Source organism: Dreissena polymorpha, chromosome 2, assembly GCF_020536995.1.
Source record: "Dreissena polymorpha isolate Duluth1 chromosome 2, UMN_Dpol_1.0, whole genome shotgun sequence".
NCBI classification, from domain to species: domain Eukaryota; kingdom Metazoa; phylum Mollusca; class Bivalvia; order Myida; family Dreissenidae; genus Dreissena; species Dreissena polymorpha.
In genome coordinates, this window is record NC_068356.1 from 106,119,338 (window position 1) to 106,132,744 (window position 13,407).

At 38.4% G+C, this 13,407-nt stretch overlaps 1 protein-coding gene across 11 annotated transcripts in view; it reads right to left on the bottom strand.

Moving 5' to 3' along the window:
* LOC127868381 (sodium/potassium-transporting ATPase subunit alpha-like) overlaps positions 1-13,407 on the bottom strand; it is a 47,033-nt gene that overhangs the window by 2,815 nt on the left and 30,811 nt on the right. For all 11 annotated transcript variants that reach the window (XM_052410098.1, XM_052410106.1, XM_052410104.1 and 8 more), the window contains 10 exons: positions 11,644-11,755; positions 8,897-9,029; positions 7,845-8,037; positions 5,576-5,751; positions 4,836-4,972; positions 3,999-4,216; positions 3,087-3,438; positions 2,448-2,622; positions 1,299-1,429; positions 758-859 (listed from right to left, as the gene is read on the bottom strand). In XM_052410098.1, coding sequence (XP_052266058.1) covers positions 758-859; positions 1,299-1,429; positions 2,448-2,622; positions 3,087-3,438; positions 3,999-4,216; positions 4,836-4,972; positions 5,576-5,751; positions 7,845-8,037; positions 8,897-9,029; positions 11,644-11,755 — 1,729 coding nt within the window. The remainder of the gene's footprint in view (positions 1-757; positions 860-1,298; positions 1,430-2,447; positions 2,623-3,086; positions 3,439-3,998; positions 4,217-4,835; positions 4,973-5,575; positions 5,752-7,844; positions 8,038-8,896; positions 9,030-11,643; positions 11,756-13,407) is intronic.

The following is a 13,407-nucleotide window of genomic DNA, read 5'->3' on the forward strand; positions in this document are numbered from 1 at the left end:
TCATGATGATTGGGCAAAAATTATGACTTCAAGAATGTTTACAAGGTTTCTCTATAGCCAAATAAGGAAAACTGCCCTGCCCACTGGCGGCCATGTTTTTCAACGGACTGGAACCACTTTTGAACATTTTGACAAAGTTACATGAAGATTGGGCATGAAATGTGACTTCTACAGTGAAACAAGTTTTTTCTTTTTTTTACCTAGTGACCTTGTTTTTTACACGGCACGACCCAGTTTCGAACTCGACAGAGATTTCATTGGGAAAAGCTTCTGACCAAGTTTCATGAAGATCGGACAATAAATGTGGCCTCTATAGTGTTTATGAACAAATGTGGACGAACGGACAAAGACCGGTCACAAAAGCTCACCTGAGCAATCAGGTGAGCTAAAAACTAATGAGAAGGAAACTTAATGAAACTTAATAAAACTTAACCAAATATATAAAAACGAATGCATGTGCGTCCCATATATACTGATTAGCCTGTGTAATTCATCTGTGCTGTGCAAACTGCACAGGCTTATCTGGGACGATATTTTATATGCATGCATAAAACCCGGGTTTTCACACGAGGTACCTTATATAGATCCTGTTGAGATCCATTTTTTTAGGAATGCTGGTGTTGAAGAGAAAACACACTTCAAGAAGAAAGGACCACATGCCAGCATGCATGTGCAAACAACCCTTGATAGAATTCAATTTGTATGTAAATGGCCTACAATTCAATTTGTACGTAAATGGCCTACAAACAGCTCTTACCGGAGATTCTGCATGCGAAGTCCCTTCTCAAGTCCAGGGCAATATGTTAGGAATGCAGCGAGGGCCGTCTCGAAGAACAGACCAAATGTCAGGTGATGGTTCCTGAAACATAAAATTTTCTTGTTACCTGTGATGTTAACTCCTTTACCACTCAGGCAATTTGAAGTCTGTGGTCCCTAAGAAAATCAAATTAAAGATCTTTCCGAATAATTTCCAATTTTTAAAACACTTATTTCAAACCCTTTGATACTGATGAACAGCAAACAGCACAAAATCTGAACAGATAACATGTTCCTCTCAAAGTGTTTTATTCTGGTTGCATATAGCCATTTTCACCTTGCTTCTGAGTATATATATATAAAGCTATGTAGGTATAAACATTTCAGAAGTTTAAGTTCCAGTCTTGTACCATATATTTAAACAATGAGATGGTAAAAGTACTCTAAAAATGAGCATTAAAACGATAACTTAAGCTTATCCTGTTTAAAGCAGACATTACTATAGCCAAAAAAAACTGGTGGCCATGTTCATCATTACGTACTTCATTCCCTGTTGGAAGAGGGACAGTTTACGGGTCTTGCAGATCAACAAGTCCGTCCACTGCACAATGACGATGGAAACGAAGAAAGCCGTGTGGCAGGTGTACTCCAACCGCTTCCTCTGGGCGTAGGTCTACAAAACACACACACACAATAGTAAGGCACAATATTCGCAATGGTAGTCTAATTTTCCAGGACAACCAAAATTCAGGTCAGAGCAAGTAAATATCATATACAACAGTTAAATGTGAACTCTTATTTGTTGTCTTTTGAGAAGGGCTGATTTGCTGATTTCAAATCAGTCTTGCTCTGTGAAAAGGGGGTTTAATGCATGTGTGTAAAGTGTCATCCCAGATTAGCCTGTGCAATCTGCACAGTCTATTCAGGGATGACATTTTCCACTTGTATGGGTTTTTTGTTTACAAACAGTCCCTTTTGCTAAAAAGTCCAGTTCAGACAGAAAGTGTCGTCCCTGATTAGCTGTGTGGACTGCACAGGCTTATCTGGGACAACACTTTACGCAAATGCATTAAACCCCCTTTTCACAGAGAAGAGCTCAAGTATTTTCAACAGAGGTATAGCTAGGGATGGCAGGTATGTATTTATGATATTAAAACTGATGAAGCCAGTTAAGCTCCTTATTTTTTCTCGGAAAATTGTTAACCAGCAGAAATATAAATGCCAGTAACTGACATCTTTCCCACTTAAAAATGCTAGGTAGCAAAGATTAGCTAAAGAAAACAATTCTTAACCAATCCACCATGTCCACCCAAGGAAATCAAGCCAATTTTCCACTAACTTTAAGTGCAGAACACCACTATTTTAACTGGCGGACCAAGCTTAAGATTGAAATATTCTAGATATTGGACGATGTCTTATTGAAAATTTAACCGTATTCTCGATATTCAAAAGCTCTCCACATTCTAGATATTAGACTTGATTAAGGTCTTAAGCAAGGGTATGATTTAAGAACCATCTCAGGGGTAGAAAATCGCCTACCCTCTAACAGGTTTCAACTAAACTCATTCATTTATCCAGCAAAGTTAATAACTATTAAATTCAGCAAACGTAACTATTTGTAAAATGAATTCGACATTGAAAGATAGGAAATCAGCCGAAAGAAGGAGATATCACATTGCTGTAACTCTTACCCATTCTTGTCCGTACGAGTCCTGTACATCATTGACACCTCTGGAGTCCCACTGCTCACGGAGACCCAGCAGCTTGCGCATCCAGAAGCCACTCTCTCCCAGAATCACGAAGTACACGTAGAACCCGGCCAAGGCTTGGAACATACCAATCTGTCCGTAGGCCATGCTGATCAGTCTGAAATGCATTTACATTATGTCATCAGTGTTTTATTGGTTGAATTAGGGGCCAAAATAAGACCCTTATCCAATCCCCATTCCAATTTATTTTAAAACAATAACTTTACACATTTAGTTCATTATCCTTCCCACTTCTATAAGTTGAATATTTAAGAAATATTGAAAATACTTACTCTCAATTTAAAAAAAAAAGTTAAAGCAAAAAAACAGCACACATCACACATTTCCTTTATAGTCTAATTATTTGCACAATCAAATTCCAAAAACAACAAAACAAAAAACACTGCAGCAGGATGAATTTCAAAAAAACACAAACTTCAATCTTTCTGACCCTAGATTTTGAAAGTGTTTTTTGGCTCTATTTGTTTGAGTCCTCTGGTTCACTCCATGAACTTGCATGGATTTTTTTTCTCCAAAGCTGTAAGCTAAAGGTGCAGCTATAAACCTCATGGTCAGACCTACCGTTCATTGACAAGTTTATCATGGAGCGGGTCGCGGGGTTGTCTCTTCATGATGTCCGTCTCTGCCTGTTCGTATGCAAGCGAGATAGCAGGCACCATGTCGGTTCCCAAATCTATACACAGAATCGTGATGACTCCAAGCGGCAGTGGAATGTCGAGAAGGATGAACAGCAAGAACGGCGAAATCTCGGGAATGTTCGAAGTCAGGGTGTAGGCGATGGACTTCTTCAAGTTGTCAAAGATGAGACGACCCTCTTCAACGCCAGTTACGATAGAGGCGAAGTTGTCGTCGAGCAGGATCATGTCGGCAGCCTGTTTGCTCACGTCTGACCCGGCGATACCCATGGCAACACCTGAACATTACAAACATACTGAAGTCAATATTTTTATGTTTTTTTTACATTAAGTATTTGAACAAGTTTGAACATCATGCTTAATTGGGTGTACATTAAAGATTTTGTGTGTGTGCTTTGAGTGTGACCACGACTCAGAGGGGGCAATTTCTTGAAAGTCAAGATGGGGATGTCCATGCAGAGACAGGCATTTTACGCCGTTTTATACCCTTTATGTTTTGTTTTTTAATAACCCTCATTTTCGAGTGGAAAATTTATATTGATAAACGTTCAGGTCCTCCAATTAAATACACAAGACATATTTTTAAACTCAGTCATGAAGCCAAATTTTCCCAATGAGAGGCTGATTTTCTCCAAAGATCCATAAATACCAAAAAGAAGCAGAAACCACACCCCTCCATTAAATAATAATAATACTTTTTTATTACTATTTAAATTGCGAACTCTTTTCGGTATGAAAAAAACAACACAACCACACAACTACATTCAAGAATAACAATTTTATAAGCTCAGAAATCCCCCCCCCCCCAAAAAAAACAACAACAACAACAACACCCTACCAATATCAGCCTTCTTCAAGGCGGGTGAGTCGTTGACACCGTCACCAGTCACAGCTACGATCTGTCCCTGACGTTGGCAGCCCTCAACGATGATAAGTTTCTGCTGGGGCGAGGTTCGGGCGAACACGATCTCACTGTGGTTGTTGAGAATCTCGTCAATCTGGAACGGCGTCATGTCGCGGAGGTCTGAGCCGTGAACAACACACGCCTTGGCCTCACTGCGCAAAAGGAAAAAAGCGTTCAATGGCCAGCTATACAACATCTGATAAAACAGATTTTTCATTTGACTCCAGGCCCTTTCCTGGCTTATCTATGGGTGTGATTACCAGACCCATTCCAAAAGCAAAAAACAAAACTGGCAATAAGAAAAAGCTATTTGATTAATGTTTTTTTTAACAAGAGAAGCGTCTCTTTTTTTCAATAACATCTTACAAAGTATATAACTATAATTAAACAAGAATGAAGTTCAGCTGGAATTGTCGTGTCAGCGTATATATATCACAGTTCGATGCCAACCAAGTTTAACTATTTAGCCAGCTACAAAATGGCTACAGTAGCCATTTGTATAAATATGGATGACTAAACTTAAGCCAATCCGAATGATAACCTTATTTGGATAAAGATAACTTAAGTCAAATACTTCGGCTTAATCGTATACAAAACTTAACCAAAACCTGCACCTGTTCGGATATTTTTTTATACAATTTCCCTTACCCAACCAGATATCCTTACAATAAGATTAACATTTTTTTTTTCACTGGATATGAGTTATCCATATTTATACCAGTTTCTCCAGGTAAATTAAAGTTCCCATGCAAACTATGAGTTGTCGCCTACTGTGGATCCACCTCCTCCACTGGGATACCCCTCTGCTCTGCAATGTCCTCGATGGTCAGGCTACCCTCTGAGATGATGCCGACGCCCTTTGCAATTGCCTTGGCCGTGATTGGATGATCACCAGTGACCATGATAACCTGTATACCACATGGGAGTTACAGACTTGTTGCAGAAAGATATGAACAACCCGCTGGGCAAAATGGGGGTAAATTCGTGTGTGTTTTGAGTATCGTCCCTTATTTGCCGGTGCTGATCGCACAGGCTGATCGCACAGGCTTATCAGAGACAACACTTGCTTTTATCAAGGGAAATCAAATGGTGCTGTTTGCATATATTATCCCTTATTGAAACATTAGAACGACAACTGGAATAAGGGCCATTATAAGCCTCACAATCATCCATGTGTGAAACAACACAAAGTTATGTACCATCAGTGTGTGTTTGTGTTGATCAAAATAAGGGATAGCCTAAAATGACAACTAGAGGTTTTTCCCAAATAAAATATGTACACTTAATAAAATAAATATTTCAAATACGTTTATTTCCCTATTCATCGCAATAGCTGAACCTTTGCAAACATATTATTGAAAACACTGTTATCCCAACTTTGGTAAATAGAGCTTTAAAGTATTTTTTTAGCAATTTTACTTTCCAATTTAATTAAAAGCTACACAACTTTCCCCAATTCGAAGGGCCAGACCCCATTCCCAAAATGGCAAATATTGTGAAACACTGAGTACCTTAATACCAGCAGATCTGCATTTTCCTACGGCATCTGGCACTGCAGCTCTCGGAGGATCAATCATGGACATCAGGCCGACGAAGCGCAGACCGGTCAGGGGGAAGTTGGGATCCTCGGAGTCGTACTTGTAGCCTGGTGGGTACTCATCACTGGGAAGGACAAAGTCGCAAAATCCTGGAAAGAAGAAGGATCAGTGATTTTGTTTGGCTTTAATTTGTTACAGCCTGTGCATTTGAATTGAGAAAATTAGCGCGATAAACCATGAAATTTTGAAAAATAGCGTGATAAACCATGAAGTTGGGAAGATTTATGCATTATAAATAGGATTATAAGTAACAGAATTGATTGTTTTTAAGTGCATGTTCAGGGGGGTTTCTAGAAAAGGAGTCTGGTCAAATTTGGATTTTTTAAATCAATAAAAGTGGTAAATTTAGGAATGATTTATATACAAATAGGACTCAATTTAAGTTATATATAGTAGGATGTTTAAAAAATAAAGTAGAGATCTAGAGTTAAGAAATCATAATTGAAGTTATAAGTGACTTCCTTTCTTAAAAAAAAAAATAAAAAAATTGGGGGGTGGGGAATTTTTTTTTTTTGGTGGAGAAATTTTGGTCAGATTTTTGGGAAAAACGTGGATTTTTGCGATTGGGAAGCAGACGAAAATCAGCTGTAATTTTGAGCAACAAAAATCACTGAGGATCAACATTGGACTCCATCGTAAGGTCAGTAAAGGCCATCTCTTCTTTTAACTTTCGTAAGAGCAATATAATGTCAGAACCTTTTTTAATTTAGATTCTAATTGGACACACAGGGCTTTTATCTTGTGTTTTTTCCCGCTATTGGAAATGGGTCTAGGACTATTGGTTTTTAGGAAACCTTCTGGATCAGGACTTAAATTGGCAAATTAAGATGTTTTTGCTTGCAAATACTATACAAATTGAGAATAATGTTTTTAACATTGTATTCGCCAAGGTAGAACTAAAATAGCTGCAAAGAGAGAGTAACTGACTTTATTTTTTTATATATTAAATTTGGAATCATGGGCAGTAATTGGGGATAAATATATACTTCCGAAATCGGAAATGAGTCCAAATTTTGGCTGAAAATCTGATCAGACACTGACTCCTCATAAAACAGAACAAGAGGGCTTGAAAGGCCCAAAGTCGCTCACCTGAGATAACAAGATATTATTGGGACAAATCTTCTGACCAAGTTTCACGAAGATCGGAAAATAAATCTCTAGAGTGTTAACAAGGTTTTACTATAGCCATATAGGGAAAAGTGCCCCGCCCCTGGCAGCCATGTTTTTCAACCAACTGGCATCATTTTTGAACTCATCCAAGATATTATCGGGATGAATCTTCTGACCAAGTTTCATGAAGATCTGACAGTAAATGTGGCCTCTAGAGTGTTAACAAGATTTTACTATAGCCATATAAGGAAAAATGCCCCGCCCCTTGGAAGCCATTTTTTTCAAGCAAACATATTATTTTCGAACTCATCCAAGATATCATTGCGACCAATCTTCTGACCAAATTTCATGAAGATTGGACAATAAATGTGGCCTCTAGAGTGTTAAAAATGTTTAACTATACCCATATTTAGCCATATAAGGAAAAATGCCCCGCCCCTGGTGGCCATGTTTTTAAAGCAACCAAAACCATTTTCGAACTTATCCAAGATATCATTGGGACAAATCTTCTGACCAAGTTTCATGATGATCGGAAAATAAATGTGACCTCTAAGAGTGTTAACAAGGTTTTACTATAGCCATTTAAGGAAATTAGCCCCGCCCCTGCGGTGGCCATGTTTTTCAACCAACCGGCATCATTTTTGAACTCGTCCAAGATATTTTTGGAATAAATCTTCTGACCGAGTTTCATGAAGATCGGACTATAAATGTGGCCTCTAGAGTGTTAACAAGATTTTACCATAGCCATATATAGCCATATAAGGAAAAAAGCCCCGCCCCTTGGCAGCCATGTTTTTCAAGCGAAGGTAACCATTTTCAAACTCATCCAAGATATCATTGAAATCAATCTTCTGACCAAATTTCATGAAGATTGGACAATAAATGTGGCCTCTAGAGAGTGAACAAGGCAAATGTTGACGTCGCACAACAGACAACGCACGACGGACAACGCACAAAAGGCGATCACAAGAGCTCACCATGAGCAAGTTGTGCTCCATGAGCACGTTGTGCTCAGGTGAGCTAAAAAGGCTGATGGTTCCAGAAACCTTTAGGAAAAATCGTATCTTCATACCGAGCACTCGTTCACCTAGCCCTCCCAGTTCCATGTAGGCAATGTTGAAGGCGGTGGAGAACTTCTCGTCAACGGGGTACTCATTACCGTCCTTGATGAAGCTGGAGCAGCGTTCCAGAATTCTCTCAGGGGCGCCCTTCATCACCAGCAGGCTGCGCCGGTCATTGGGATCCTCGGTCTCATGGATCGATACCTGGGATAGAGGTTTTTCTTGTTAGACAATCGTTTTAAAGGCTTCCCCTGGATCAAAAATTTCTTAAGCCGAATTCGACTTGCTATGGTAATAAAATTCTTCCATTTTTGGCTATTTTTAGGTTTCAATGAAGAAAAAATTGAAATAGAATATTCTTAAGCCAATAAGTCACTTTGTAGCCATTGGCTAATTTGGCGCATGGCGTAAATTGGTTTAATGTGGTGAACCTCAACGTCAATCAATATTTAGGGTATCTGTTACAGTGATAATACATGTCACCTCTTAAAAGCGTTTGTTGTTATTTATGTATCAGACAGTACAGGCTAAATGAAAAAGAGTACAAATAAATCGATGGAAAAGCCTTTGCTGGCAATAATGAGGGGAGATGCGCAAGAAAAAGTAAGTACACTTTACGAGACCTTATAAAGACGCGTCACAATCAAAATAATACTCTCAGTCAGTCATACTTCATGTCAAATAACCCATGACTGATGTATCTTACTCATGATTTATACCCACACATCATGACTTCCGTCTGCTTTTTATTTTACAACAAAGCATTATTTTTAAGTACTATATCTTAACTCTTTCAGTGCGGGAACCGAATTGTGAAGGCCTTTGCAAACAGTTCCGATCCAGATGAGACGCCACAGAACGTGGCGTCTCATCTGGATCCAAACTGTTTGCTACTCTGATAGTATTCTTGAAAAAAAATCGTAGAAAATGCTAATTTTAGAAATTCAGCAGACAACAAATTTCCCAGCATGCACAGGGTTAAAGGTGTAAAATGAAACGTCCAAGGATCATCTCCCACTCAACCAACTATTATGACATCACCCCACACATTTGCTTCTCGTACCTGGTATTTGTTGGACGAGTTGAACGGGATCTCGCAGATTTTCTTGTTCCTCTTTCTGAACTCCGTCACGTGACCAATAGAAAGCTCAACACACTTGAGGAGGGCTGACTCCGAGGCGTCACCGTTGCATTCCCTAGCAAAAAGAAGTTGTTATGTTATAACATTTTTATTTCTGAGAACATACATTATACAGCCATACGAACAAATATAAATATTCAAGAATATTTGCTCTTACCAATGTAACTGAATGTGATAACAATTACGTGTTACTACTTACTTTTGATGAGAAAATTTGAGAAAATTGAAATTTAGTCATTTTTACTATTATCATTCGTTACAAACTTTTTTCCTGTTATTTTTTTCCCACTTAATGGCATTTTCTTGCTGAGCATTTTTCCCTACGGAATACATTTACTAACATATTAATCAGTCTCTTTATGTAAAGTTTGCATCTAAAAACCAGCTCACATCGTAATTTTTTTCCCAAACAGTGTGTTATCAATAAAGAGAGCACACTAATTTCTCAGTCTTGATGAATCTATGCGATAACGGTTATCCAGATCAAATCTAGGATAAGTTTAATCTTAGTCACTTTTCCAAAGTAAAGAAGAGGTAAACAAGGGCTGTTTGTACAACATGCATGCCCCCCATATGGGCTGTCCATTGTAGTGGCAGCCATTGTGTAAATACGATTTTTGTCACTGTGACCTTGACCTTTGACCAAGTGACCTGAAAATCAATAGGGGTCATCAGCGGGTCACGATCAATGTACCTATCAAGTTTCATGTTCCTAGGCAAAAGCGTTCTTGAGTAATCATCCGAAAATCATTTTACTATTTCGGGTCACCGTGACCTTGACCTTGTGACCTCAAAATCAATAGGGGTCATCTGCAAGTCATGATCAATCTACCGATGAAGTTTCATGATCCTAGGCGTATGCGTTCTTGAGTTATCATCCGAAAACCATTTACTGTGAAACCATTTATTTTCGACAGCACAAAATTTCGTCATTTTTATAAAAATGACGATTTCCTCAGCACTTAAATTTGCCGATTTCTGATTTTGAATTTTAAAAAAATGCGTCAGTCAATATCCGATTTGTGTGTAATACATATTCGCGAATCAATCGCAGTTGCGAAAAATCGTGGTACGAATGCGGGAACACACTTGAGAATCAATGCAGGAGGTGGGGCCTGTTTGTCTTATGCCAATTAACTAGTCTTTTGTTATCAAGGGACAGTAATGGACCCTCATAATATATGCCATTCACACGTTCATTGTTATGATTAGCGGACAAGTGGGATCGAATAACCGTTAACGATTGTTTGTAACAACGAAGCCAATTGCCAATTAGTCTTATTCTATTAATATAATTGCCATACTGATAACAATTTTATTAAAATGCTGTCAATAACGTTCTAAAACTGTAACAAACAGCAATTAAAATAATCTTTATTTATTTGTGATAAATACGCATGTTGATCACACATCGTCATCTTTTCATTTGGTTTATTGTCTTTCATCTGCATTCGCTGCGTGATGGCTAATATGCAACACCCCTGAATAACACAATGCACCTAATGGGTAATAAAGTTATAAACAATAAGCGCTAATTCATTACAATTCTACATAAACGAAGTCAACGCATTCGATACAGTTGTACTGCACACGCGTTTTAAAGAAGTGTAACGTGTCAGTTAAGTACCTTGTGTAATCTACCTCCCTTTGTGTCAAAACCGGATTAATCTTGATTACGAAACAGCAGTGAATGTGTGCATGGATTTTGTTGGAATATAATGCCTCATGTCTACGGTTAAGTTTTAAAATATTGTTCAACTTAGTGTTTGTTTGTGTTCAAACATAGAGCATGATTGTTCGTTAGGATCTTAAATTCGCCGATCGGTCGACTGACGAAATTTATGAAAATTAATGCCTGACGATTAATAATGGTTTCACAGTACTATTTCGGGTCACCGTGACCTTAACCTTTGACCTAGTGACCTCAAAATCAATAGTGGTCATCTGCGAGTGATGATCAATCTACCCATGAAGTTTCATGATCCTAGGCGTATGCATTATTGAGTTATCATCAGGAAACCATTTTACTATTTCGGGTCACCGTGACCTTGACCTTTGACTAGTTACCTCAAAATCAATAGGGGTCATCTGCAAGTCATGATCAATCTACCCATGAAGTTTCATGATCCTAGGCGTATGCGTTCTTGAGTTATCATTCAAAAACCATTTTCTATTTCTGGTCACCGTGACCTTGACCTTTGACCTAGTGACCTCAAAGTCAATAGGGGTCATCTGCGAGTCATGATCAATGTACCTATGAAGTTTCATGATCCTAGGCGTTCTTCAGTTATCGTCTGACAACCACCTGGTGGACGGACCGACAGACCGACCGACATGAGCAAAGCAATATACCCCCTCTTCTTCGAAGGGGGGCATAACAAATGTGAACATGAGATGTCACTATAGGATGACATATAACCTCGAAAAACGCTTTTTTGAAACTTAAAAGCAGATTTCGAAACCTAAACGTGGACCCTAAGTTCAAGGTCAAGGGTTCAAAATTTATGTGCGCATTGAGAGGCCTTGTCCATAGACACATGCATACCAAATATGAAGGTTACATCTTTTTCGAAACCAAAACGCAAAGTGTGACCGACAGACGGACAGACAGAAATGCGATCACTATATGCCTAAATTTCAGGGGGCATACAAATGTTTGACTTGCTCACCTCTTGAGTACTGGGACATTTTCCTGGTCGGCCTTGAACTCTGCACGATTGCACAACATGGCACATCTCGAGAGGGCGAGCCATGATGGGTCTGAGCGGCTGTAGGTGGAGTCTGAAACATCAAATGGACGATGCAACTAGATCTCTGATAAATCGAATGAAATCTTGAATTGCACTTATCAATTTAGTGTTACAGAAATCAGTTTAAACCCATGTTAATGCTTTGTAGACCGGGTTAGACCTCTACAAAGAATGTAATTTTGAACATGTTAGTGTTACAAAAAACTGTTATTTGGTTATGTACATATTACCGACAAAAAAATAAAATAATATACAATATCTAAGGGGATTTTATAAAAGGAATATAATACAATCCCATTTCACAGGAATCAATCTTTAGTTTATCAGTAAGTTTAAACAAGAGCACCGCCTTGCGGGTGCAGACCGCTCATCTATTTTCTTTTTAAAGGTGAAGGGACTCTCATTTTCAATCACAAAGGAGGGAGGGTTGGAGTGAAGAGGGGTGTATAGTGTGGGGGTGTGGACATTTATTACATTATCTTCAAAAAATGCGAAAAAAATGCACACAAAAAAATTCGGGGGGGGGGGGGGGGATTCTTTGGTGCGATGGTTGGACGGTATTTCAAACATAAAATAATAAAAATAAATATTTGTGTTTTTTAACCGTTTCAAAAAAAAAAAAAATTGGGGGGGGGGGGAGGTGGGGGGGGGTATAGTGTGAGGGTGTGCTGGTAATTTGTGAGATGATCTTAAAAAAAAAAAAACATTAGGGGGGATTCAGATTGGGGGAAGGGGGGGCACGGGGGATGGTTTGGGTGGAGTCTATTGTGGTATGTCAGGTAAGAGTAGTTTTGTCAAAGTATCAATCAAATCTAATCATAAATAAAGAAGTTATGGCAATTTAAGCAAAATTTAATAATTTGACCTTGAGAGTCAAGGTCATTCAAAGGGTCAAGGTAAAATTCAACTTGCCAGGTACAGTAACCTCATAATAGCATAAAAGTATTTGAAGTTTGAAAGCAATAGCTTTGATACTTAAGAAGTAAAGTGGATCGAAACACAAAATTTAACCATATATTCAAAGTTACTAAGTCAAAAAAGGGCCATAATTCCATACAAATGACATCCAGAGTTATGCAACTTGTCCTTTTACTGTACCCTTATGATAGTTTGCGAGTGTTCCAAGTATGAAAGCAATATCTATGATAATTTAGGGGTAAAGTGGACCAAAACACAAAACTTAACCAAATTTTCAATTTTCTAAGTATAAAGGGCCCATAATTCCGTCCAAATGCCAGTCAGAGTTACATAACTTTGCCTGCACAGTCCCCTTATGATGGTTAATAAGTGTTGCAAGTATGAAAGCAATAGCTTTGATACTGTAGGAATAAAGGGGACCTAAACACAAAACTTAACAAAATTTTCAATTTTCTAAGTATAAAAAGGGCACATAATTCTGTCAAAATGCCAGTCAGAGTTACATTACTTTGCCTGCACAGTTCCCTTATGATAGTTAGTAAGTGTTGCAAGTATGAAAGCAATAGCTTTGATACTTAAGGAACAAGAGCACCGCCTTGCGGGTGCAGACCGCTCATCTATTTTCTTTTTAAAGGTGAAGGGACTCTCATTTTCAATCACAAAGGAGGGAGGGGTGGAGTGGAGAGGGGTGTATAGTGTGGGGGTGTGGACATTTTTAACATTATCTTCCAAAAATGCGAAAAAAAAAATGCAAAAAAAAAAAAT